We start from the raw sequence: 27115 nt of genomic DNA, 5'->3' as shown, positions 1-27115 counted from the left end.
TACAAAGCATGTCCAGAAAGTTTTCCTTGCATTTTAATTTCCCTATTAGTTCTTATCACCACATGTTTCCTTCAGGTGTCTCCCGAGAGGATTTGCTCCATGACTGAATCTTGATATTGAAATGCTGCAGATCAGGCAGAATTTCTCTAAAATGCATGCATATTGTTGATTGCAATTTGATAGTCGCCCCTTTCCATTCAGGTATTCATTGAATGTTAGTACTTGATCTGGTTTCCTATGCGCTTTTATGAGTTGATTTTTTAAAAAAAGAAAATATGATTGTGTTTTATTACATGTGCTATGGTTTGAAATGTTCTGTTTCTCCACCCTGGAAGTGTCTTTGCAATAAATAGTAGTTGGGGAAACTGTTGTGTAACGGGCCAATGGCCGTAATAAAGATAAATCCAATAGTAGTTGTGCGTGGTTGAATCTGTGAGATTCACTTCTATTTTTTTTCAAGTTCAGAGTTTGGGGTTCTGCCTGAGAATGTCACTGAAGGCTTTTGTGGGTGCCACATCAGCTGTGGTATCCTGGTGAGCCACCCACACATTATACCATGGAGAAATTCTCAAAACATTGGGTATAAAATTATTAACTGACTGAGGTGTCAACTTGGATAAAATATTGGGGTGGGAAAGGTAAGCCCTGCCCTACATAATCACATGGCACGGCACACACAGAGCTTCTGAATGGCAATGCCCATCAACTGAGGGCGCGGCCCAAACAACACAATTTTATTGTAGGTGGTGGTGGGGGGGCTGAAGGGACCTTGGCCTCTATTTTAACAGATATAGATAGATGATGGATGATATAGATAGATAGATAGATAGATAGATAGATAGATAGATGATAGATAGATGATAGAGATAGATAGATAGATAGATAGATAGATGATAGATAGATAGATAGATAGATAGATAGATAGATAGATAGATGATAGATAGATAGATAGATGATAGATAGATAGATGATAGATGATAGATATATATGATAGATAGATAGATAGATAGATAGATAGATAGATAGATAGATAGATAAATGATAGATGATAGATGGATAGATAGATAGATAGATAGATGATAGATAGATGATAGATGATAGATGATAGATAGATAGATAGATAGATAGATATAGATATAGATATAGATAGATAGATGATAGATAGATAGATAGATAGATAGATAGATAGATAGATGATAGATAGATAGATAGATGATAGATAGATTGATGATAGATGATAGATAGATGATATTGATAGATGATAAAGATAGATAAGAAAGAACATATTTCTTGCTTTTAGACAATGGAATCATTTGGGCATATAGCATTTGTTTCTGTCCTCTGGCAAGATGATGGCTGTGCCTTAGGGTACCATTTTCTGTCTGGTGTTTTCTCACCATAGAACTCTGCACTCAAATTCCCCTGTCTCAGTTCTTCAAGGAGCAGATTCAACCTGCTTTTTCTATCTGAATATTTTAAGATACTTTTCTGATCAAAAGTGCCACTCAAAGTCCAAGATCCAATGAAGTAATTTTCTCCCTCTGCAATTATCCAGATCACAATAATTTGTTCAGCTAGAGAGAACTCTCAGGAGTTTCCTAAGGACACCAGGAAACAGTCAACAACCCAGCATAGTAAGAGCATTAAATATGCTCCTGCGCCAGTGAGATTCAGGAGTGTTGCATAGTGTGTATAAGAGGTTTTACTGGTTTTGTTACTGTCAACACTTCTTTTTCATTTTCATTGAGTTTTACTAATAATTCAAATTTATATTCAAAGTATTTCTCTGTCTGCTGATGTTATAAAGAAAGCTAAAAGTGCAACCAGCAACACAGCCAAAGTCAGAAGGGGGAGTTATTTGGACCCAGAGGAGCCTGCATCTTCTGAGAGAGGCTTTGAAGCTAGAATGCTGAGGCTCTGGCTGCTGCTGCTGCTGCCTCACACAATGTGCAAAGGCAGGAGAATGAAGTGCCTTGCCGTTGATCCAATCCCTGTGCCTCATGAATGGTACCAGGCAGGTGACCTCCTCATTGGTGGGATTTCTTCTCACATCACTTACTATTTTAAGGAATTATTATTCAAGGAACATCCTTCTCAGGACCTGTTTGACACCCCACAGTAAGCAATAATATGCCCCACAACCAAAGGGATATAAACCAATCCTATATTATTATTATTATTATTATTATTATTAATAACTGTGAACTTCTGTCACCATCAATAGGCAAAGTTTTATTCAGTGATATAGTTTCAGGTATAAAGAAATAAATACGGATATATAAATGCAGAGAGGCATGGTGCGGAAGTGCCATCAAAGGGAAATGAAATGCCAGAATCTGCAGGCAATGTAAATCACATAATTAATGGAAAGATACCAAATCACTCATTAGACTGTGAAATAAGTTCATTCTGCTAGGGTGCTTTGTACTGAAAGTGCAGTGGAAATCCAAGAGAAGGGCAGGTGTGTCAAAGATACACTGCGGATCACAAATACAATTGCTCTTCTCTTTCATAACTCAGATTTTGGCTGAATGTGTTTTTTTGAATAGGAAGATGACATAACAGTCTCATGCATTAAAGTATTTCCCCCTCCCTTTTTATATCTTCCCTATTTACAGTATAACCCCAAAGTTCTATCAGAATATCCTGGCCTTGGTGTTTGCCATAAAAGAGATCAATGACAATCCAAAGATCTTGCCCAATGTCACCCTTGGTTTCCACATCTATGACAGCTATTCTGAAGCGAGAATGACCTATCGAACCATTTTGGACCTTCTCTTCAAACGGCAAAGATTTGTCCCCAACTACAAATGTGACACTCAGAAAAACCTCATGGCTGTGATTGGGGGACTTACGTCTGACACTTCTATCCAAATGGCAGATATCTTAAGTCTCTACAGGGCTCCACAGGTAGAATCAGTGCATAGGGGAGTGTGGGGAAGTTGAATCTGACATTCTTTGATTCAGAAGGAGAAGAGAAATATTAGTGTGTGAAGGAAATAGCCAGAAATTCAATTATTTTCAGATAACTAAAAAATATTGAGCCAGGATTTTTCTTCCGTGACTATTTCAAGTTCCACCTTCAAGTATCTTTAGGAAATGTTCTGCTAAATTATCATTTTCTTTTAGCTCACCTATGGCTCATTTGCTTCAGAGGAGATTCAATCAAGGCAGACAACTTCTTTTTATAGCATGGTCCCAAAGGAAATCCACCAATATATAGGGATTATCCACTTACTTCAGTACTTCAGATGGATATGGGTTGGGCTCTTTGTTTCGAATAATAATAGTGGAGAACATTTTTTGAGGACCTTGGAGCTATTGTTTTCCGACAATGGGATATGTTCAGCCTTCACAAAAAGAATCTCACTTCAAGCTCATATGGATAATATGGTAGGAATGTATGATATAATGGGAAGTATTTATCAAGGTCTCAGAGATGAAAAGACCACTGCAGTTATATTTTATGGAGACTATGGGGCAATTTCATGGCTGAGAACTGTTTTACTTTTCCAAAATAATGGAGATAATCAAAACACATCATTTGGGAAGGTCTGGATCATGACCGCCCAGATAGATTTCCTATCAACTGGACTTCAGAGAAACTGGGATTTTCAAGGGTTGCAAGGTGCCCTTTCCTTTACAATTCACTCAAAAGAGCTTCTACAGTTCAAGCATTTCCTTCAGAACATCCAAACACACTGGACCAAAGCAGATGGCTTTTGGAAGGACTTCTGGGAGCAGGCATTTGACTGTTTCTTTCCAGATCCTGGTATGCCAGCCATGGATGATGGAACGTGTACTGGAGAGGAGAGGCTGGAAAGTCTCCCGGCAGGTCTTTTTGAAATGCACATGACTGGGCAGAGCTACAGTATCTATAATGCTGCCTGTGCTGTAGCTCATGCATTGCATGCCATTTCCTCATCCAGATCCCTGCACAGAGCAGTGACTCTTGGTTACAGTGTTGGATTTCCATATCTGCAGTCTTGGCAGGTAATGCTACAGAGCCAAATTTTCTCATGTCTATGAACTGATTAACAGGAGTAGGACAGGAAATTGCTTTATTCAAAATTACGCCTGTCATCTATCTGTTTCACCAATTTGTACACTGACAGGCTTGGGCTCTCCAGCAAGGAGCTGCTCCACCAGGGAGCTGCTACCCTTTACTCCCCCTCTTCTTATACGTAAAAAACCAAACAAACAAAAGGAAAAATATTCTGCATCTTAGTCATGGTTACTCTCTTGCTGGTTTACATTTCATCTTATAATTTGACCTTGGAGTCTGTTTCACTTGGGAACCTCAAATTCTTCTTCTTTTTAAATAGATCAACTCATTTCTTCAAGGTGTTTCATTTAACAACTCAGCTGGAGAAACAGTATCATTTAATGATAACAGGGAAATGAGAGGAGGATTTGATATCATGAATCTGGTCACATTCCCAAACACATCTTTCCAGAGAGTTAAAGTTGGATCGGTGGGTCTCAGTGATAGAGGAGATAAGGAGTTCATCCTCCATATGGACAAAATTCTATGGCACCAAAGTTTTAACCACGTATGGCTTGGAGTTACCAAACTGCACAGAGCTGGCAGGTATGACTAAAGTTACTAAATAACAACAAGCATAGCAAGAACAACAATGATGTCTAGTGCATTCAGAAATATGATGTGAAATAGATATGCCAAATCTACCTTTTCCCACTTTGAAGTTAGTATTATCTTGAAAGTGCACTAAAAATGAAGCATAAGATTTTCCTGTGGGTGGCATATCAGAAAGCACTTCCACCTTCAACTCCTCTCATATTTTTGTACAGGTGCTTCCCTCTTCTTTGTGCAATGAACCCTGCCACTCTGGTCATCAGAAGAAAAGGAAGGAAGGGGAAAAGTTTTGTTGCTATGATTGTACTCCTTGCCCAGAGGGGAAGATTTCAAACCAGACGGGTAGGTAAAGCTCTTGCATCCTGATGACCAAACAAAGAGACTGACATACAGGCTGGTCTTGAGCTGGGCCACTTTTATTTAGTGAAGCTATCAAGATCAGGAGAGGAGAATAAATTCAAACGGCAGAATTTCAGCCATTGGGTGACACACAGGCCTGTTTTAAAGCCAGAACTCACCAGAATTCAGTTCTGGTACCTCTCAGGTGGGCACCATTGCCATACTAAGAGAATGAGGGAGGAGTTCATGGTGAATTGAAACTAATGGTCAGTTATGAAGCAGAGCCCACTTCCCTAAGCAAAGTAAGGAATAGAGGAATTAGGGGTGTGACAACCCAGTGATAGCCTGAATTAACAGGAGCTATGAAAGGAAAAGCTTCAGGCCAGCAAAGGGAAGCATTTGCTCTCCTACAATCTCTGGTCTTCTATTGAATTTGAACCCCTGGCTGACCCGGCATTGCTTTGCAATTGTGTTAGAAGTTTAATTGCTGCTTCACCAGAGGAAACAAGGGTCCTCAGGTATAAATCCAACTATGATTGTGGGAGGGAGAAAAACTAAAAGCCCAAGCAAAGGAGGGGAAGCCCTGGTAGGTTAGAATGCGCCTCTTCAAAAGATAGCAACTGGCAGGCTGCAAGCGAAAGTGAGCAGAGAGAGACCCCTGCACAAATGAACAAGCCTTAAAGGGGCTCTGCACCAAACCAAAAGGTTTCCTCCTTATGTGGAAGCCTAAAGCAGACCTCCACATCTCATGCCACTTTTCAATGCTACAGTGTGTTAACTGCTGGTTAGTGTGCTGTCTCTCATGGCCAATGTGCCACAAATGTGCCTCGGCAGCCAGTCCTGCTGTGGTGGAACAGCCATAAGGTACAATTTGTCACAATACATGGTTCATTCAATGGGGTGGTCAAATGAATCAAAACTGAATTTCTAACTAAGCTTTTCTTTTTGTTTCTCAGATATGGACGTATGTTTCAATTGCCAAGAAGATCAATATCCAAACAAGCAGAGAAATGGATGCATCCCCAAAGTTATACATTTTTTGTCCTATGAAGAACCTTTAGGGATCACTTTAGCCTCTCTTAGTGTCTTATGTTCCCTGATTACTGTTTTGGTGCTGGCTATTTTTATCCAGCACAAAGATACCCCCATAGTCATCGCCAACAACCGAGAGCTCACCTACACTCTCCTGGTCTCCCTCCTGCTCTGCTTCCTCTCCTCTTTGCTTTTTCTCGGCCAACCTGGGAAAGTGACTTGCCTTCTCCAACAACCTGCTTTTGGCATCATCTTCTCTGTTGCTGTTTCTTGTGTGTTGGCCAAGACCATCATTGTTTCTTTAGCATTCATAGCCACAAAGCCAGGATCTAAGATGAAGAAATGGGTGGGAAAGAGACTGGCCCATTCTATTGTCCTTTCAGCTTCCCTCATTCAAGTGGGTATCTGTACTCTGTGGCTGACAACGTCTCCCCCCTTCCCTGATCTAGATATGAAATCAGTAGCTGAAGAAAGCATTGTGCAATGTAGTGTTGGGTCTGTCACCATGTTCTATTGTGTCTTAGGCTACATGGGCCTCTTGGCCCTCACCAGCTTCATTGTGGCCTTCCTGGCCCGCAAGTTACCTGACAGTTTTAATGAAGCCCAGTTCATCACCTTCAGTATGTTAGCATATTGCAGTGTTTGGATCTCTTTTGTTCCCACCTACCTGAGCACAAGAGGGAAACACATGGTGGCTGTGGAGATCTTCTCCATCTTGGCCTCCAGTGCTGCTTTATTGGGTTGTATCTTTCCCCCGAAATGCTACATCATTGTGCTGAAGCCTGAACTGAACAGCAGGGATCAATTAATACGAAGAAAGATTTAAGAAAGGAATAAGCAATGTGTTTTCACTCACAATAGCATTTCTTCTTAAACCGCTTTGAGATTTTTTTTTGACAATCAATAAAATTGTATAGTTTTTATGAAATCAATCAATACAGACCCTAGTGCCTGTTGGGAAATCAGCAGGAAAAAATCCTATAAAATTAGTTATACTTATACTCTACAGATACAATTCACCTTGAAAGCTGTTTAATGATTAAGATTTTAGTAGGTACAACCTGTGAAGGGGAGTTTCTCCCACAAACAACTTTACACACACAAAGTTTCTTTGGTTTTCTGGGTAAAAAGAATAACTGTTTAATCAACAACGTGAGACCTTCAGAGGAAGATCAGTAGCTCAGAGGCAGAGCATCTGCCTTGCATGCAGAACGTTGCAGCTCCAGGTAGGGCTAGGAAAAGACTCCTATCTAAATCCCAGGAGAGGCTGGTGCCAGGGAGTGTAGAGAACTCCAAGACAGTTGGACCAAGTGTTTGGCAATGTATAAGGCATTCCTATTGGGTTTGGGCTATTTGGAGAACCTTCCAAAATAAGTTATGCAGCCTCCCACCACTAGATGGCAGTAAAAGTACTTCCATTCTTAGAAGAAAGCAGTCGTTTACTGCCTGAGGTTTCTCTGACTCTGGTATGATAACCACTAAGGGCTGCAGAAGTCACTGAGCTCAGGAAGGAGCAAACTTGGGTGCTTGTCTGCACTATTGAATTGGAGAGAGATGCCCGTGGACTCCAGGATGGCCTCAATACCTTGGCTAACTCGGTGGAGGCATCTCTTTGGACTACTCGTCCTATATCAGTGGACCATTGGTAAGGAAATCTTAGCTAAGGAAACAGATACATAAATAAGGAAAGTGGGAAATAATTAAATATGAAGCCTGCCGTGTAGGAGGCTTTGGTTCAGGGATTCAGTCAGCTTGTCGTGACCGTTGCTGTTGTCCTTTCTTATGCTCATTCTCTCCCCTTCCTTCCTGAGAGAGAACAGAACTCCTTGTGCACTGCTCATATTTTAAGAACATGGATCTGGGAGGGTGGCTGGGTGTTTATGTGAACATTTCAGATTTAAAAACACAGTTTTAAAAAAGCAAAGAATGGGCAGAGGAAGGGAAATTGTGTTTCACTTTATCCTTCCATTCCCTACCTTTATACCCTCCCTGTGCAGATAGTGCTTTAATTCATGTACTGCAGTTTTGACAGTATTTCTTGACTTCCTTCTACCAATTGCTGTGTACATTAAGGCAAACCTTTAGCATGCTTTTTAATACCTTCTTCAATATCCTTCAGTCTGCGGCTCTGATTCCCAAGTGACCCAGAGTCCCGTATCACAGAACATCCAGGAAGGGGGACTGTTTGCCATCACCTGCAGCAACCCCAATGAATATCGCACCCATTTTTGGTACCGTCAGCAGCCTGGAAGAGCACCGACCCTCCTCTTGTATATAGCATCCCAAGAAAAGAATGAAACCAAAGGACGCTTCACAGCAGAGTACTTGGAGAAGGGAAAGAAAAGTCGCCTGCATCTCTCTGGTGCTCAGATTCAAGACTCAGGCATATACTTTTGTGGCATAGAGCACAGTGGCGCTGGAAGGGAGAGACTCATGACTATAACTTCAGGTCTTCTTCAGCTCTGTTGTTCACCTTTAGTCTGTGATACTCTGCTGCTGAAAACGTTCCCCTACAAATGTTCATAAAGCCCAATATTAAAGAACTTACCAAGTCTCTCTCTCTATAACACACACACACACACACACACACACACACACACACACAGAGAGAGAGAGAGAGAGAGAGGGAGGAGGAGGAGGAGGAGAGAGAGAGAGAGAGAGAGAGAGAGAGAGAGAGAGAGAGAGAGATTTGTGTTAGCGAAATATGAATCTTTCAGTTTGGTTTCCCTTGTTTCCGATTATGTTGGCTGTGGAGATCTTCTCCATCTTGGCCTCCAGTGCTGGGTTACTGGGTTATATCTTTTACCCTATGGCTACATCATGGTGATGAGGCCTGAACTGAACAGCAGGGATCAAATAGTAAGAAAAAAGTATTAAGCCATCATAGCATTTTTCATTTAAAAAAATCTTTTTTGAGATGTTTTACAATCAATAAAATTGTATAAATTTTATGAAATCAATAAACAAGTGCCCTAACATCTCTTGGACAAAGTAGCTGGGCAGAGATACATTCATATAATATTAGTCATAGTTATTCAATTTTAAATTATTACAAAGCCTGTCCAGATATGTTGCCTTGCATTTCAATTTCCCTATTAGTTCTTATCACCACATGCTTGCTTCAGGTGTCTACGAAGAGGATTTGCTCCATGACTGAATCTTGGTATTGAAATGCTGCAGATCAGGCTGAATTTCTCTAAATTGCATGTATATTGTTGATTGCAATATGATCGTCGCCCATTTTCCATTCAGGTATTCATTGAGTGTAGTACTTAATCTGGTTTCCTATGTGGTTTTATGAATTGATTTAAAAAAACAAAACAAATATGGTTGTGTTTTATTACATGTGCTATGGTTTGAAATGTTCTGTTTCTCCACCCTGGAAGTGCCTCTGCAATAAATAGGAGTTGGAGGTGGATGACTTTCACTTCCATTTTTTTTTAAGGTTCAGAGTCTGGGGTTCTGCTTGAGAATGTCACTGAAGGCTTTTGTGGGTGCCACATCAGCTGTGGTATCCTGGGGAGCCACCCACACATTATACTGTGGAGAAACTCTCAAAACATTGGTACAAAATTATTAACTGACTGAGGTGCCAACTTGAATAAAATATAGGGGTGGGATGGTAAGCCCTGCCCTACATAATCAATCACATGGCATGGCACACACACACAGCATTTGAATGGCCATGCTCATCAACTGAGAGGGGTGGTCCAATCAAATTTTATTGGGGGTGTGTGAAGGGACCTTGACCTCTATGTTAATAGATGATAGATTAGATAGATAGATGATAGATAGATAGATGATAGATAGATAGATAGATGATAGATAGATAGATAGATAGATATAGATAGATAGATAGATAGATAGATAGATAGATAGATAGATAGATATAGATAGATAGATAGATATAGATAGATAGATAGATAGATATAGATAGATAGATAGATAGATAGATAGATAGATAGATAGATAGATAGATGTAGATAGATGATAGATAGATAGATATAGATAGATGATAGATAGATTAGATAGATAGATAGATAGATAGATAGATAGATAGATGATAGATAGATATAGATAGATAGATAGATAGATAGATAGATAGATAGATAGATAGATAGATAGATAGATAGATAGATATAGATAGATAGATATAGATAGATAGATAGATAGATAGATAGATAGATAGATAGATAGATGATAGATAGATTGATGATAGATAGACGATAGATAGATGATAGATAGATAGATACTAGATAGATAGATGATAGATAGATAGATAGATAGATAGATAGATGATAGATAGATATAGACAGACAGACAGACAGATGATAGGAACATTTTTCGTATAAATGTAACCTTTTTGTAACCTTTAAAATTTTGACCTCTACCTCTATGTTAATAGATGATAGATAGATGATTGATAGATGATAGATAGATAGATATAGATAGATGATAGATAGATGATGATAGATAGATAGATAGATAGATGATAGATAGATAGATGATAGATAGATAGATAGATAGATAGATGATAGATAGATAGATAGATAGATAGATAGATAGATAGATGATAGATAGATGATAGATAGATAGATAGATAGATAGATAGATGATAGAGATAGATGATAGATATAGATAGATATAGATAGATAGATAGATGATAGATAGATAGATAGATAGATAGATAGATAGATAGATAGATATAGATAGATATAGATGATAGATAGATGATGATAGATAGATATAGATAGATAGATAGATAGATAGATAGATAGATAGATAGATAGATATAGATGATAGATAGATAGATAGATAGATAGATAGATAGATAGATAGATGATATAGATAGATAGATGATAGATAGATAGACCGGTGATAGATATAGACAGACAGATAGACAGATGATAGGAACATTTTTCTTCATTTAAGACTATGGAATCATTTGGGGATATGGCATTTCTTTAAGTCCTCAGGCAAGATGCTAGCTGAACTTTAGGGTACCACTTTCTGTCTGGTGATTTCTCCCCATTGAACTCTGCACTCAAATTCCCCTGTCTCAGACCTTCAAGGAGCAGATTCAACCTGCTTTTCCTATCTGAATTGTTAAAAATACGTTTCTGATCAAAAGTGCCACTCAAAGTCCAAGATCTAATGAAGTAATTTTCTCCCTCTGCAATTATCCAGATCACAATAATTTGTTCAGCTAGACAGAACTCTCAGGAGTTTCCTAAGGACACCAGGAAACAGTCAACAACCCAGCATAGTAAGCGCATTAAATATGCTCCTGCGCCAGTGAGATTCAGGAGTGTTGCATAGTGTGTGAGAGAGGTTTTACTGGTTTTGTTACTGTCAACACTTCTTTTTCATTTTCATTGAGTTTCAGTAATAATTTAAGTTCATATTCAAAGTATTTCTCTGTCTGCTGATGTTATAAAGAAAGCTAAATGTGCAACCAGCAACACAGCCAAAGTCAGAAGGGGGAGTTATTTGGACCCAGAGGAGCCTGCATCTTCTGAGAGAGGCTTTGAAGCTAGAATGCTGAGGCTCTGGCTGCTGCTGCTGCTGCCTCACACAATGTGCAAAGGCAGGAGAATGAAGTGCCTTGCCGTTGATCCAATCCCTGTGCCTCATGAATGGTACCAGGCAGGTGACCTCCTCATTGGTGGGATTGCTTCTCTCATCACTTACTATTTTAAGGAATTATTATTATTTCAGGAACATCCTTCTCAGGACCTGTTTGACACCCCACAGTAAGCAATAATATGCCCCACAACCAAATGGATATAAACCAATCCTATATTATCAGAAAAGAGAAAATGTGTTGATATGAACAATGGGCACATTAACAGTACATAGCATCAGCCTTCAGGATGGTACCAAAGTCAGTGAGTTTAAGCAAATGAAGTTCTTCTGAACATTCATTCCTCCAATCTCTGTAACTGCAAACTTTAATTCTTACCAAAGCCGCCAAGGAAGTCATAAACATTACACTTCAGCTTTGTTAATCTGAGCAAGTGTGTGTGATATATACATTTGAGAAGAGAGCTAATTAAAAACAAAGTAATTATAAAAAACAGTTAATGAAGGGTTGTATTGGTTAGCGTGTTTTCTTTTTTTGCATCTTATTTTTTTAATGTATTATGTGATGTGATGTTCTATTTTTGTTATGAACTGCCATTAGATCTACCAGAGAAAGGTGATATAATAATTTAATAAATAAAAATGAATTATTATTATTATTATTATTATTATTATTATTATTATTATTATACATAACTGTGAACTTCTGTTACCATCAATAGGCAAAGTTTTATTCAGTGATATAGTTTCAGGTATAAAGAAATAAATACGGATATATAAATGCAGAGAGGCATGGTGCGGAAGTGCCATCAAAGGGAAATGAAATGCCAGAATCTGCAGGCAATGTAAATCACATAATTAATGTAAAGATACCAAATCACTCATTAGACTGTGAAATAAGTTCATTCTGCTAGGGTGCTTTGTACTGAAAGTGCAGAGGAAAACCAAGAGAAGGGCAGGTGTGTCAAAGATACACTGCAGATCACAAATACAATTGCTCTTCTCTTTCATAACTCAGATTTTGGCTGAATGTGTTTTTTTGAATAGGAAGATGACATAACAGTCTCATGCATTAAAGTATTTCCCCCTCCCTTTTTATATCTTCCCTATTTACAGTATAACCCCAAAGTTCTATCAGAATATCCTGGCCTTGGTGTTTGCCATAAAAGACATCAATGACAATCCAAAGATCTTGCCCAATGTCACCCTTGGTTTCCACATCTATGACAGCTATTCTGAAGCGAGAATGACCTATCGAACCATTTTGGACCTTCTCTTCAAATGGCAAAGATTTGTCCCCAACTACAAATGTGACACTCAGAAAAACCTCATGGCTGTGATTGGAGGACTTACGTCTGACACTTCTATCCAAATGGCAGATATCTTAAGTCTCTACAGGATTCCACAGGTAGAATCAGTGCATAGGGGAATGTGGGGAAGTTGAATCTGACATTCTTTGATTCAGAAGGAGAAGAGAAATATTAGTGTGTGAAGGAAATAGCCAGAAATTCAATTATTTTCAGATAACTAAAAAATATTGAGCCAGGATTTTTCTTCCGTGACTATTTCAAGTTCCACCTGCAAGTATCTTTAGGAAATGTTCTGCTAAATTATCATTTTCTTTTAGCTCACCTATGGCTCATTTGCTTCAGAGGAGATTCAATCAAGGCAGACAACTTCTTTTTATAGCATGGTCCCAAAGGAAATCCACCAATATGTAGGGATTATCCACTTACTTCAGTACTTCAGATGGATATGGGTTGGGCTCTTTGTTTCGAATAATAATAGTGGAGAACATTTTTTGAGGAACTTGGAGGTATTGTTTTCCGACAATGGGATATGTTCAGCCTTCACAAAAAGAATCTCACATCAAGTTCATATGGATAATATGGTAGGAATGTATGATATAATGGGAAGTATTTATCAAGGTCTCACAGATGAAAAGACCACGGCAGTTATATTCTATGGAGACTATGGGACAATTTCATGGGTGAGAACTGTTTTACTTTTCCAAGAAAATGGAGGTAATCAAACTACATCATTTGGGAAGGTCTGGATCATGACCGCCCAGATAGATTTCCTCTCAACCGGACTTCAGAGAAACTGGGATTTTCAAGGGTTGCAAGGTGCCCTTTCCTTTACAATTCACTCAAAAGAGCTTCTACAGTTCAAGCATTTCCTTCAGAACATCCAAACACACTGGACCAAAGCAGATGGCTTTTGGAAGGACTTCTGGGAGCAGGCATTTGACTGTTTCTTTCCAGATCCTGGTATGCCAGCCATGGATGATGGAACGTGTACTGGAGAGGAGAGGCTGGAAAGTCTCCCGGCAGGTCTTTTTGAAATGCACATGACTGGGCAGAGCTACAGTATCTATAATGCTGCCTGTGCTGTAGCTCATGCATTGCATGCCATTTCCTCATCCAGATCCCTGCACAGAACAGTGACCGCTGGTCACAGTGTTGGAATAACATCTCTGCAGCCTTGGCAGGTAATGTTGTAGAGCCAAATTTTCTCATGTCTATGAACTGATTAACAGAACAGGAAATAGCTTTATACAAAATTAGGCCTGTCATCTATCTGTTTCAGCATTGTGTACACTGACAGGCATGGGCATTGCAGGGTTTGAGACAAGATGAAAATTCCGAGTGTTACCAGAAGATTCTGGGGATTGAATCTGGGCCCTTTCCATGCAAGGAGCTGCTCCACCCGGGAGGTGCTACCCTTTACTGTCCCTCTTCTTATACGTAAAAAACTAACCAACCAAACGCAAAAAGATTCTGCATCTGAGTCATGGTTACTCTCTTGCTGGTTTACATTTCATCTTATAACTTGACCTTGGAGTCTCTTTCACTTGGGAACCTCAATTAGTTTGATTCTTCTTCTTCTTTTTAAATAGATCAACTCATTTCTTCAAGGTGTTTCATTTAACAACTCAGCTGGAGAAACAGTGTCATTTAATGATAACAGGGAAATGAGAGGAGGATTTGATATCATGAATCTGGTCACATTCCCAAACACATCTTTCCAGAGAGTAAAAGTTGGATCGGTGGGTTTCAGTGATAGAAGAGATAAGAAGTTAATCCTCCATATGGACAAAATTCTATGGCACCAAAGTTTTAACCAGGTATGGCTTGGAGTTACCAAACTGCACAGAGCTGGCAGGTATGACTAAAGTTACTAAATAACAACAAGCATAGCAAGAACAACAATGATGTCTAGTGAATTCAGACATATGATGCGAAAATGATATGCCAAATCTCCCTTTACCTACTTTGAAATCAGCTTTACCTTGAAAGTGCAAAATGAAGCATAGGTTTTTCCTGTGGGTGGCATATCAGAAAGCACTTCCACCTTCAACTCCTCTCATATTTTTGTACAGGTGCTTCCCTCTTCTTTGTGCAATGAACCCTGCCACTCTGGTCATCAAAAGAAAAGGAAGGAAGGGGAAAAGTTTTGTTGCTATGATTGTGCTCCATGCCCAGAGGGGAAGATTTCAAACCAGACGGGTAGGTAAAGCTCTTGCATTCTGATGACCAAACAAAGAGACTGACATACATGCTGGTCTTCAGCTGGGCCACTTTTATTTAGTGAACATATCAAGATCAGGAGAGGAGGATAAATTCAAATGGCAGAACTGTAGCCATTGGGTGAAACACAGGGCTTTTTTAAAGCCAGAACTCACCAGAACTCAGTTCTGGTACCTCTCAGGTGGGCACCATTGCCATTCTAAGGGAATGAGGAAGGTGTTCACGGTGAATTGAAACTAATGGTCAGTTATGGAGCAAAGCCCACTTCCCTAAGCAAACTAAGGAATAGGGGAATTAGGGGCGTAGCAACCCAGTGACAGCCTGAAATTAATAGAAGCTATGAAAGGAAAAGTTTCATGCCAGCAAAAGGAAGCATTTGCTCTCCTACAATCTCTGGTCTTCTTTTGAATTTGAACCCCTGGCTGACCCGGCATTGCTTTGCAATTGTGTTAGAAGTTTAATTGCTGCTTCACCAGAGGAAACAAGGGTCCTCAGGTATAAATCCAACTATGATTGTGGGAGGGAGAAAAACTAAAAGCCCAAGCAAAGGAGGGGAAGCCCTGGTAGGCTAGAATGTGCCTCTTCAAAAGATAGCAACTGGCAGGCTGCAAGCGAAAGTGAGCAGAGAGAGACCCCTGCACAAATGAACAAGCCTTAAAGGGGCTCTGCACCAAACCAAAAGGTTTCCTCCTTATGTAGAGCCCCAAAGCAGACCTCCACATCTCATGCCACTTTTCAATGCTACAGTATGTTCACTGCTGGTTGGTGTGCTGTCTCTCATGGCCAATGTGCCATAAATGTGCCTCGGCAGCCAGTACTGCTGTGGTGGAACAGCCATAATGTATAATTTGTCACAATACATAGTTCATTCAATGGGCTAGGTCAGATGAATCAAAACTGAATTTCTATTTAAGCTTTTCTTTATTTTTCTCAGATATGGACGTATGTTTCAATTGCCCAGAAGGTCAATATCCAGACAAGAAGAGAAATGGATGCATCCCCAAAGTTATGCATTTTTTGTCCTATGAAGAACCTTTAGGGATCACTTTAGCCTCTCTTAGTGTCTTATGTTCCCTGATTACTGTTTTGGTGTTGGCTATTTTTATCCAGCACAAAGATACCCCCATAGTCATCGCCAACAACCGAGAACTCACCTACACTCTCCTGGTCTCCCTCCTGCTCTGCTTCCTCTCCTCTTTGCTTTTCCTCAGCCAACCTGGGAAAGTGACCTGCCTTCTCCAACAACCTGCTTTTGGCATCATCTTCTCTGTTGCTGTTTCTTGTGTGTTGGCCAAGACCATCATTGTTTCTTTAGCATTCATAGCCACAAAGCCAGGATCTAAGATGAAGAAATGGGTGGGAAAGAGACTGGCCCATTCCATTGTCCTTTCAGGTTCCCTCATTCAAGTGGGTATCTGTACTCTGTGGCTGACAACGTCTCCCCCCTTCCCTGATCTAGACAGGAATTCAGTAGCTGAAGAAACCATTGTGCAATGTAACATTGGGTCTGTCACCATGTTCTACGGTGTCTTGGGCTACATGGGCCTCTTGGCCCTCACCAGCTTCATTGTGGCCTTCCTGGCCCGCAAGTTACCTGACAGTTTTAATGAAGCCCAGTTTATCACCTTCAGTATGTTAGCATTTTGCAGTGTTTGGATCTCTTTTGTTCCAACCTACCTGAGCACAAGAGGGAAATACATGGTGGCTGTGGAGATCTTCTCCATCTTGGCCTCCAGTGTTGGGTTACTGGGTTGTATCTTTTCCCCGAAATGTTACATCATTGTGCTAAGGCCTGATCTGAACAGCAGGGATCAATTAATACGAAGAAAGATTTAAGAAAGGAATTAGAAATGTCTTTTCACTCACAATAGCTTTTCTTCTTAAACCGCTTTGAGATTTTTTGACAATCAACAAAAGTGTATAATTTTTATGAAATCAATCAATACAGACCCTAGTGCCTGTTGGGAAATTAGCAGGAAAAAATCCTATAAAATTAGTTATACTTATACACTACAGACACAAATCACCTTGAAAGCTGTTTAATGATTAAGATTTTAGTAGGTACAACCTGTGAAGGGGAGTTTCTCCCACAAACAACTTTACACACAGAAAGTTTCTTTGGTTTTCTGGGTAAAAAGAATAACTGTTTAATCAACAACGTGAGACCTCCAGGGGAAGATCAGTAGCTCAGAGCTAAAGCATCTGCCTTGCATGCAGAACGTTGCAGCTCCAGGTAGGGCTAGGAAAAGACTCCTATATAAATCCCAGGAGAGGCTGGTGTCAGGGAGTGTAGAGAACTCCAAGACAGTTGGACCAAGTGTTTGGCAATGTATAAGGCATTCCTATTGGGTTTGGGCTATTTGGAGAACCTTCCAAAATAAGTTATGCAGCCTCCCACCACTAGATGGCAGTAAAAGTACTTCCATTCTTAGAAGAAAGCAGTCGTTTATTGCCTGAGGTTTCTCTGACTCTGGTATGATAACCACTAAGGGCTGCAGAAGTCACTGAGCTCAGGAAGGAGCAAACTTGGGTGCTTGTCTGCATTATTGAATTGGAGAGAGATGCCCATGGGCTCCAGGATGGCCTCAATAACTTGGCTAACTCAGTGGAGGCATCTCTTTGGACTACTCGTCCTATATCTGTGGACTATTGGAAAGGAAATCTTAGCTTAGGAAACAGATACATAAATAAGCAAAGTGGGAAATAATTAAATATAAAGCCTGCAGTGTAGGGGGCTTTAGTTCAGGGTTTCAACCAGCTTCTCGTGACCGTTGCTGTTGTCCTTTCTTACGCTCATTCTCTCCCCTTCCTTCCTGAGAGAGAACAGAACTCCTTGTGCACTGCTCATATTTTAAGAACATGGATCTGGGAGGGTGGCTGGGTGTTTATGTGAACATTTCAGATTTAAAAACACAGTTTTAAAAAAGCGAAGAATGGGTAGAGGGAGGGAAATTGTGTTTCACTTTATCCTTCCATTCCCTACCTTTATACCCTGTGCAGATAGTGCTTTAATTCATGTACTGCAGTTTTGACAGTATTTCTTGACTTCCTTCTACCAATTGCTGTGTACATTAAGGCAAACCTTTAGCATGCTTTTTAATACCTTCTTCAATATCCTTCAGTCTGCGGCTCTGATTCCCAAGTGACCCAGAGTCCCGTATCACAGAACATCCAGGAAGGGGGACTGTTTGCCATCACCTGCAGCAACCCCAATGAATATCGCACCCATTTTTGGTACCGTCAGCAGCCTGGAAGAGCACCGACCCTCCTCTTGTATATAGCATCCCAAGTAAAGAATGAAACCAAAGGACGCTTCACAGCAGAGTACTTGGAGAAGGGAAAGAAAAGTCACCTGCATCTCTCTGGTGCTCAGATTCAAGACTCAGGCACTTACTTTTGTGGCATAGACCGCAGTGGCGCTGGAAGGGAGAGACTCATGACTATAACTTCAGCTCTTCTTCAGCTCTGATGTTCAGCTTTAGTCTGTGATACTCTGCTGCTGAAAATGTTCCCCTACAAATGTTCATAAAGCCCAATATTAAGGAACTTACCAAGTCTCTCTATCTATTACACATGCACATGCACACACGTACACACAGACATGGGGAGAGAGAGAGAGATAGAAAAAATTGTGTTAGGGAAATATGAATCTTTCAGTTTGGTTTCCCTTGTTTCCCATTATTTTGCCAATCTTCTGTTCTCCACATTTTGCCTGTTTTTTCATCCCCCTGGGAATAAAAATCCTTCCAAGTGTGTAGAGACTAAAATAGTTATATTTTTCCGTTAAGTGGTCTTGAAGAGAAATTGCTATGCAGAAAGGAGACAACAGCATACTTGGCATGATTTAAAGAGAGTGAGAAAGCTATGTTACTGATAAGGAAACATTTAGAGACATTAGGAGTCAGGGAAGGCAACAAATCCTGCTGCATGAACTCCAAAGAGAATTGCAGATTCAGCCCTTTATGCATAGTCAGAGTTGGTGCTGGGTGGGGCTGTAACCCGGGGCACAGTTTTTTTGTTTGTTTATTTGAGGGGGAACATTTCTCACAACGCCCTGCCAGCTTCTGGGGTTTGGAGGGTGTCATGAGCTGTTGTGTCCGTCCCACTCGCTCTCCAGGATGCAACAGGGCAGGGCGCGCACACACATCCCCCCTCCCCCAATCTAGTGCAGATGCGGACTTTAAATTGATAGTTTATGATGTTTTTATTATTCAATACAGCAATTCATAAATTTAATGAAATATTGAAAATGAAGCCTCCTCCCCACTACTCCTGCTCACATTCTGAAAGTGGAGGTACATTCTTTGGGCCAAATTAGAAAATTCCTCCCTTATGCAGATTTCCTTTCAGGCTGCTTGAAAGGAGCAAAATCTGACATCCCTTTGATCCTCTGAAAATAGGTGCATAAAACCAAGCCACAAGCTTGTGGTCTGTGTCATAGCAGCTCTGCTCCGTGTGTGACTGACTTGATGCACACTCATCCATTCTCGCACACAAATGAAAAGACAATGCTGACTCTTGGAGAAGGGATGGCTGTTTTGTTCCTTGTCCTCTCCGCAGGTACTCCTTCTTGTGAATTGTTTATACCTCTGGATCTTGACATGACTTAAAGTCCAGGGCTCAGTTAGGGACACTTTGCTTACACGAGATGGGCATAAGGATCTTCCCTTTGGTTCCCCAGATGTAAGCAGCCATCCAGCTTACACTAATGGTTCATCAGATTATGTCCATTTCCTTCCTTCCTTCCTTCCTTCCTTCCTTCCTTCCTTCCTTCCTTCCTTCCTTCCTTCCTTCCTTCCTTCCTTCCCCCCTCTCTCCTCTGCCTCATTCCATTTTCCCCCTTCATGAAGTTCTCTCTCCTTTTGTTCAATTCTATTTCTAAAGGATAAGAGAAATGACCTGGCCTCTCCCAGTTATTCTGTCTCCTCCCTGTGTTTCAGGCCAAGGTCAAGCTGTAACCCAGGACTCCTTTGTGTCTGCTGAGGCAGGAGAGCCCACCCAGCTGAATTGCTCCTATTCGGGATCTCCCAATACCTTGCAATGGTACAAACAGCACCCGAGTGGACAGATCCAGTTCATGGCCTTGCTCTATAACACCAAGTCCACCACTGAGCCTCATGGCTATTTCAGTATGAGCCTGAATACAAAGGAGCCGGTCACATTTTTAACTCTGCACCGCACTCAAGTTGAAGATTCTCTTGTCTACTTCTGCGCAGAGAGTCACAGTGCTGTAAAGGCACATCCTGCCAATCACAAAACCTGCTGTCAAGGGAGTCACAGGGAGAAACAAAGCTTTGCCCTGAATCAAAAGCCTTCTGGATTAGTAGAATTTATATTCAGTCTCCTGAAATTTTACACACCACGTCAAACTGATAGATTTTCAGGCAGTTCTCTTAAGAACTGATGTGCCAGATCCAATGTGTATACTCTTGGGTGGGGTTATTTATTATTATTTTTTGCCCTTTTTGTCATTTTTGTAAAACAATTTTGGTGGTTTGCTAAAAAAAAAACAACCCTCAACTATTTTGTGGTCTTCCTAAATAAAAGCTGAACAACTTCCGGGGTGTCCTTGGTTTTTACTTTTTGAAATATGGCAACCCCATTCAAAAGAATACTTAAATTATGCTGCATGTCATGGACATGACTTAATAATAATACCTCTATTGTCAATGTACAACCTGTATACAATGAAATTAACCGAGCCTCCCTCCCCCCTCAAACACTCAATCTCATTGCACTCTGTGTGCTTGTCGCACAACACACCAACCCCAAAAGTCAGTTGCACTATTTTATTTTCTATTCAGCAGCCTAGCAGCCCAGGATAGAAACTGTTTTTAAGCCTGTAGGTACAACTGATTATACAGTACTTCTATATCTCCTGCCTGAGGGTAGAAGATTAAAGAGGTGCTGGCTGGGGTGTGAAGTGTCCCTGAGAATTTTTCTCGCTCTCCTAAGGCAACGATCCCTTGTGATGTCATCTAGCAGGCTCAGGGGACAGCCCATGATATCATGTACTGTGTTCACCACCCTCTGAAAAGACTTTCTGTCCATGGCTGTCAAGCCAACGTACCACACTGTGATACAATATGAGAGGACACTTTCTATTGTGGACCAGTTGTTTAACATTGTTCTTTTGCAAGACCCTGAGGAAATGGGCCTTCCTAACCACCTGAGTTATATTGTTTTTCAAAGTGAGGTCTTCACTAAGGTAAACTTCCAGGAATTTAAAGGAAGAGACCCTCTCCACACAACCCGCCCCCCCGATATATAGCAATCCAGCTGAATTGCTGCTATACAGGAACTCCGAGTACCTTGCATTGGTATAAACAGCACCTGAGTGGACAGATCCAGTGGTTGGCTTCACTGTATTTATTTATTTTTTAAATGATATTTATTCAAATTTTCAAAAATACAAAAGCATTTAAAAACATCAACAAAATAGAAAAAGAAAAAAGGCAGAAAAAAGAAGAAAGAGAAAAAAGTATATAAATTCAAAATTACTTCATTTCGTTATCTTGTGTCTTAGACCTCCTCGTACCTCCCTTTTTGTATTCCAGTTTAATCATTATTTCAGCAAATTCTTCCCATATTTGTCAATGATAATTTATCTTAACAATCTATCTCAATTTAAGAATTTAAGAATATTATCTTTAACTTAGTCTTTACCTTCCAAACCATAAACTTTAAAATTTAGAATTCAAATTTATATTTATACTTAATCAAGTCTTTCTACTTAAGCCAATTATTTCCTTTCCGGCGCAATCAATTATTTCGTTAATATTACTCAGAAATAACAAGATATATAAAAGAAAATTCTCTTCTAGTTTTGTCCATCGTCCCTTTCTTCCTGGTTTTGGGTTGTGTCCGTCCTTTCTTCCCTTTAAATCTTAACCTTCAGTCCGGTGTTCTGATGTCTGAGGCTCTCAAGTCACTTCCATGTCCCCTCTGCTGGCTTTCTTGATCCTGATTATAATACGACACTTCCTTGTCCCTTGTTGAAGTCTTTCGTGGTTTCTTCCCTTTCTCCTTGAGGAGTGGATCTCTGGGGAGTTCCATACAGTCATAATCTCCATTTTCATTTGACAGGTTGCTCGATTCCCCCCAGCTCCACTCCCCATTGCTGATTTTGTAATCCAAACAATAGTTGCTCCAAAAGTACTTGTCCTCTTTTTTCACAGTCCCGCTAGAGCTAAGGATTTCCTTAACTCCAAAAGTTTGCAGACACCCTTTAAGCTCACTGATGTTGGATCTCTCATTTTGTAACTTTTGAGATATAATAACAATCTCCTCCATCTTCCATTGCCCTTGGATTTGCCTTAAGTCAGTTTCCTGAATTGGTTGTTGTAAAGTTTCTCTCTCTTCTTCTCCTGTCAGCTCATACTTTCTAGCTACAGCAGCCATAATGTCCCGTTTTTCATCCACCAAGTTCATGTCCTCATGTTGGCTTCACTGTATACCGAGTCCACCACTGAGCCTCATGGCTATTTTAGTATGAGCCTGAAAACAAAGGAGAAGTTCACGTCTTTAACTCTGCACCACATTCAAGTTGAAGATTCTCTCGTCTACTTCTGCACTGAGAGTCGCAGTGCTGCAAAGACACATCCTGCCAGTCACAAAATCTGTTGTCAAGGGAGTCACAGGGAAAAACAATGTTTTGCACCCAAAACAGCAACAACAAAAACCCACAACTTCCAGATTAGCAGAATTCATATTAAGTCTCCTAGGCTCATAGGCAAGGGAAAGGAATGACAGGCTGTTTTGGTCCTGTTCCTCTCCACATGTATTTTCTCTCCTGCAAAGTGTGAATGCCTTTGGAGCTCAGCATGGCTTAAAGTCCAGGGCTCAGTTAGGAACAACTGGATTGAATGGGATGGGCAGCACAATATCTATGATTCTTTGGATGTCAACAGCCACAGGGATGTACAAACTGCTCATTAGATCGGGTCCATTGCAAAAAATAAAATAAAATCTTTCTCTCCTTTACATCTTTCTCTCTGCCTCATCCCTTCTTTCCCTCCACTCTCCTTCCAAGGGATAAGAAAAATGACCTGGCCTCTTACTGATATTCCTTTAGGTGTTTCAGGCCAAGGAGAAGCTACAATCCAGAAGGACACATTTGTTTCTGTCATGCGGGAGAACACATCCAGCTGAATTTCCTCCTATACAGGATCTCTGAGTACCCTGCAGTGCTGCTCACAGCATCAGAGTGGACAGATCAGTTCATGGCCTCACTTTATAAAAGCATGTCCACCATCATAGCATGTCCACCAGGCGTGCTGGCTTGCCCCGGCGATTGAGGGAGCCGGCACCGTGTGAACTGATCACATCACTTGCACACACCCCTCAACATGCTGACCTGGCTTCTGCTCATGAAGCAAGCACATCGTGTGGCATATGTGAGTGACATGAGCATGTTCTGTTGCATGCATGCACGGCAGGCACACATTCTCATGGAATATTGAGGTGGCCCAGCCCCCTCCTTGAAAATTTAAGGGGGGGCCTTAGATGTTGCCCCTGCTTCCAGCTCTACAATTCCATGTTTCTATGACCTGGAAAAAGACGTGGGTGGTGCTGTGGGTTTAGGGCTTGCCAATCAGAGCTTAGGGCTTGCCAATCAGAAGGTCAGCAGTTTGAATCCCCACAACGGGGTGAGCTCCCATTGCTTGGTCCCTAGCCAACCTAGCAGTTCGAAAGCACATCAAAGTGCAAGTAGATAAATAGGTACCGCTCTGGCGGGAAGGTAAACGGCATTTCCGTGTGCTGCTCTGGTTTGCCAGAAGTGGCTTAGTCATGCTGGCCACATGACCCGGAAGCTGTACGCCGGCTCCCTTGTCCAGTAAAGCGAGATGAGCGTCGCAACCCCAGAGTCATCCGTGACTGGACCTAATAGTCAGGGGTCCCTTTACCTTTATGACCTGGAAATTCTCCATCTGAAACCCTGGAGAGCTGCACCGAGCCCGTGCAAAATTAGTAGTCTGTCATTACAGATAAAATCACAGACTATTGGTCTGTCATTCTCGGAGTTCTGCACTGTGCTGATACACAAACGTACACAAATCAGCTGAGCAACCATATAGGGGTACAGTGGTGCCCCGCAAGATGAATGCCTCACAAGATGGAAAACCCGCTAGACGAAAGGGTTTTCCGTTTTGGAGGTGCTTCGCAAAACAAATTTCCTATGGGCTTGCTTCGCAAGACGAAAATGTCTTGTGAGTTCCTGTGGGTTTTTTCCCCCTTCCCCCCTTTTTCTAAGCCGCTAAGCCGCTTATCAGCTGATCCGCTAAGCTGCTAAGCCGCTTATCAGCTGATCCGCTAAGCCGCTATTAGCGCTAATCCGCTAAGCCGCTAATGGGCTTGCTTCGCAAGAAGAAAAAACCGCAAGACGAAGAGACTCGCAGAACGGATTCTTTTCATCTTGCGAGGCACCACTGTAATTCGTTTTGTGAAACAATTCTCGGCTGCAATTTAAGTAGAGGCATGCAGTGTGCATGTTTCACCACATGGTGGTGCCACCAGGCTGCTTTGAGTGACACAGTCTTTCTTAGTCTTCCAGGAGGACTAAGCCCTGCCCCTTTGTTCCTTCAAAGAGATTCAGCCTGAACCAGCTTGCTTTTAATATCTAAGGCTCCAGGTCTGCTTTCTTCGCTCCCCCTCTCCTGCCACATCTTGGATCTTCTGCAACAGGGAACTACAGACTCTTGGCTCTTTTCCTCCTCACTTAAGGGAACTTTATTCTGGGGGGGGGGGGGGAGAATCTCTCTTCTCTCTCTCATCTGGGATTTTATAAAGAAGTTTCCATTTCAGATGGTGAATAATGCCCATTGCTGGAATCTCGATCATTGTGATGTTTTGTTCATTAGGTAGGTAGCTTTTTCCCTTTTCAAAAAATCCAGACTTTATATCTTTGCTCCCAAGACTGTGCTGATTTCCTTCCATTTGGCAGTGTAAAGTATTTTATAGAATCATAGAACTGTAGAGTTGGAAGGGACCCTGAGGATCAGTGCTTTCTCCCCTAGAAAAATAGGTGCCGGTATTCACCACAATATTCACGACGCAGGTGGCGCTGTGGGTTAAAGCCTCAGCGCCTAGGACTTGCCGATCGAAAGGTCGGCGGTTCGAATCCCTGCGGCGGGGTGCGCTCCAGCTGCTCGGTCCAGCGCCTGCCAACCTAGCAGTTCGAAAGCACCTCCGGGTGCAAGTAGATAAATAGGGACCGCTTACCAGCGGGAAGGTAAACGGCGTTTCCGTGTGCGGCTCTGGCTCGCCAGAGCAGCGATGTCACGCTGGCCACGTGACCCGGAAGTGTCTCCGGACAGCGCTGGCCCCTGGCCTCTTGAGTGAGATGGGCGCACAACCCCAGAGTCTGTCAAGACTGGCCCGTACGGGCAGGGGTACCTTTACCTTTACCTTTATTCACCACAAAGTTGTTACAGTTAAGTGTCACACGTTTTAATAACAACAAAAAAGAGGTGCCGGTACCTTGAGTACTCCCTTTAAAAAAGCACGCTGAGAATCATCTAGTCCAACAGCCTGAAATGAAGGAAAATGTTGCTGTCCCATATGGGGACTGAACCTGCAACCTTGACATCATTAGTACCACACTCTAACCAACTGAGCTATTGTGGTGCCAAAGGCTAATGTGGTCCAGCTAGAGGTATTTGTTATTTGGCAATCCTCCTCTTCTGGTTCTGGACAAAAATCTAGGATCCTGCTTATGGAAGCATTCTGGGACCCTACATCAGCTTTCCCCAACCTGGTGCCCTTCGCATGTCTTGGAACATTGCATCCAGCCGCTACAGCCAAGGTATCCAGTGATCAGGGATGTTGTACTACAACAGCATGTGGAGGGCAGGTGGTTGAAGGAGGCTGACTTACATCAAGGATGGAGAACTGGCGTCCCTTCAAATAGTTGGACTCCAGCTCTTAACAGGTCCAAAACCATGGTCAGTGATCAGGGGTGATGGGAGCTGTAGTCCAACCACACATTCCCCATTCCAGACCTAAATGAAGAACAGGTTATGACTTGGGTCAGCCTCTTCTCCCCTATCTTCTGATTCCCATGAGCATTTGATTTCAGCAGGTGATTGAAATTCATCAACATCATTAGGCTTTATATCCCACCCCAAGGAGCGTTGGCACCCTTGCTATTGTTTGAGTGTAATTTGTAATACATGGACCTAAATGCATTGCTATAGCGAAGGAGCATATGTAATAATTAAGAGATGTTTTGAATGGCTTTGGGGAGGAGAGGGTCTGTAAGTCACAATCTTGGTCCATGTTTGTCCGTTGGTGCTAAGAATGTCCACTTGATGTCCTTCCATCCTCCTTGGTTTCTCAGGATTTCTTCAGTGCGAAGCTCAGATCTTCCAAGATCCCTTTGTGGAAGCATCAGATGGAAGAAAACTGAACCTCTCCTGCACTTATTCTGATTCATCCCAAACCATCCACTGGTACCGGCAACAACCTAACCAAACAGTTCAGTTCATTGTCTCTGGATTCAGTTCAGGAGTGAAGAGTAACAGTCCAGAGGGGGTCTTGCTTGTAGCTGGAGATCGAAAGTCCAATGTGTTCTCTTTCAACAAAGTTACCTTGGAAGACTCTGCGGTGTACTACTGTGCTCTGAGTGACACAGTGCTACACCCTGCTGTCTCTGCTGTGTAACAAACCTTTCTGCCTCACCCTAAATGAAGGTTGGTGCAGGGGAACAGAACTACAAATGAAAAAGCACATGGCCAGTTTTCCCTGCAGAGAAAGATTGCATGTTTCCTAAATGTTCTCAAGGTCAAATAAATAACAGCTGGCCACAGGAGATGCATTTGACGTTCTAGTAAAGGTAAAGGTAAAGGTATCCCTGCCCATATGGGCCAGTCTTGACAGACTCTGGGGTTGTGCGCCCATCTCACTTAAGAGGCCAGGGGCCAGCGCTGTCCGGAGACACTTCCGGGTCACGTGGCCAGCGTGACATCGCTGCTCTGGCGAGCCAGAGCCGCACACGGAAACGCCGTTTACCTTCCCGCTGGTAAGCGGTCCCTAT

At 41.7% G+C, this 27115-nt stretch overlaps 1 protein-coding gene across 1 annotated transcript; it reads left to right on the top strand.

Moving 5' to 3' along the window:
• Nucleotides 1-12343: 12343 nt before the first annotated feature.
• Nucleotides 12344-16917, top strand: LOC310830748 (vomeronasal type-2 receptor 26-like; the record flags this gene model as incomplete). The annotated part of the gene is made up of 5 exons (XM_083710588.1): nucleotides 12344-12396; nucleotides 12668-12959; nucleotides 14451-14600; nucleotides 14934-15060; nucleotides 16016-16917. 5 exons carry the CDS (start codon nucleotides 12344-12346, stop codon nucleotides 16915-16917), a joined length of 1524 nt encoding a protein of 507 aa, XP_083566714.1.
• Nucleotides 16918-27115: the final 10198 nt, after the last annotated feature.

This window comes from Podarcis gaigeae, assembly GCF_964106915.1.
Source record: "Podarcis gaigeae genome assembly, chromosome: 13".
Taxonomy (NCBI): domain Eukaryota; kingdom Metazoa; phylum Chordata; class Lepidosauria; order Squamata; family Lacertidae; genus Podarcis; species Podarcis gaigeae.
The sequence above is the reverse complement of the archived record's forward strand: the minus strand, read 5'-3'. Positions and strand labels throughout refer to the sequence as shown.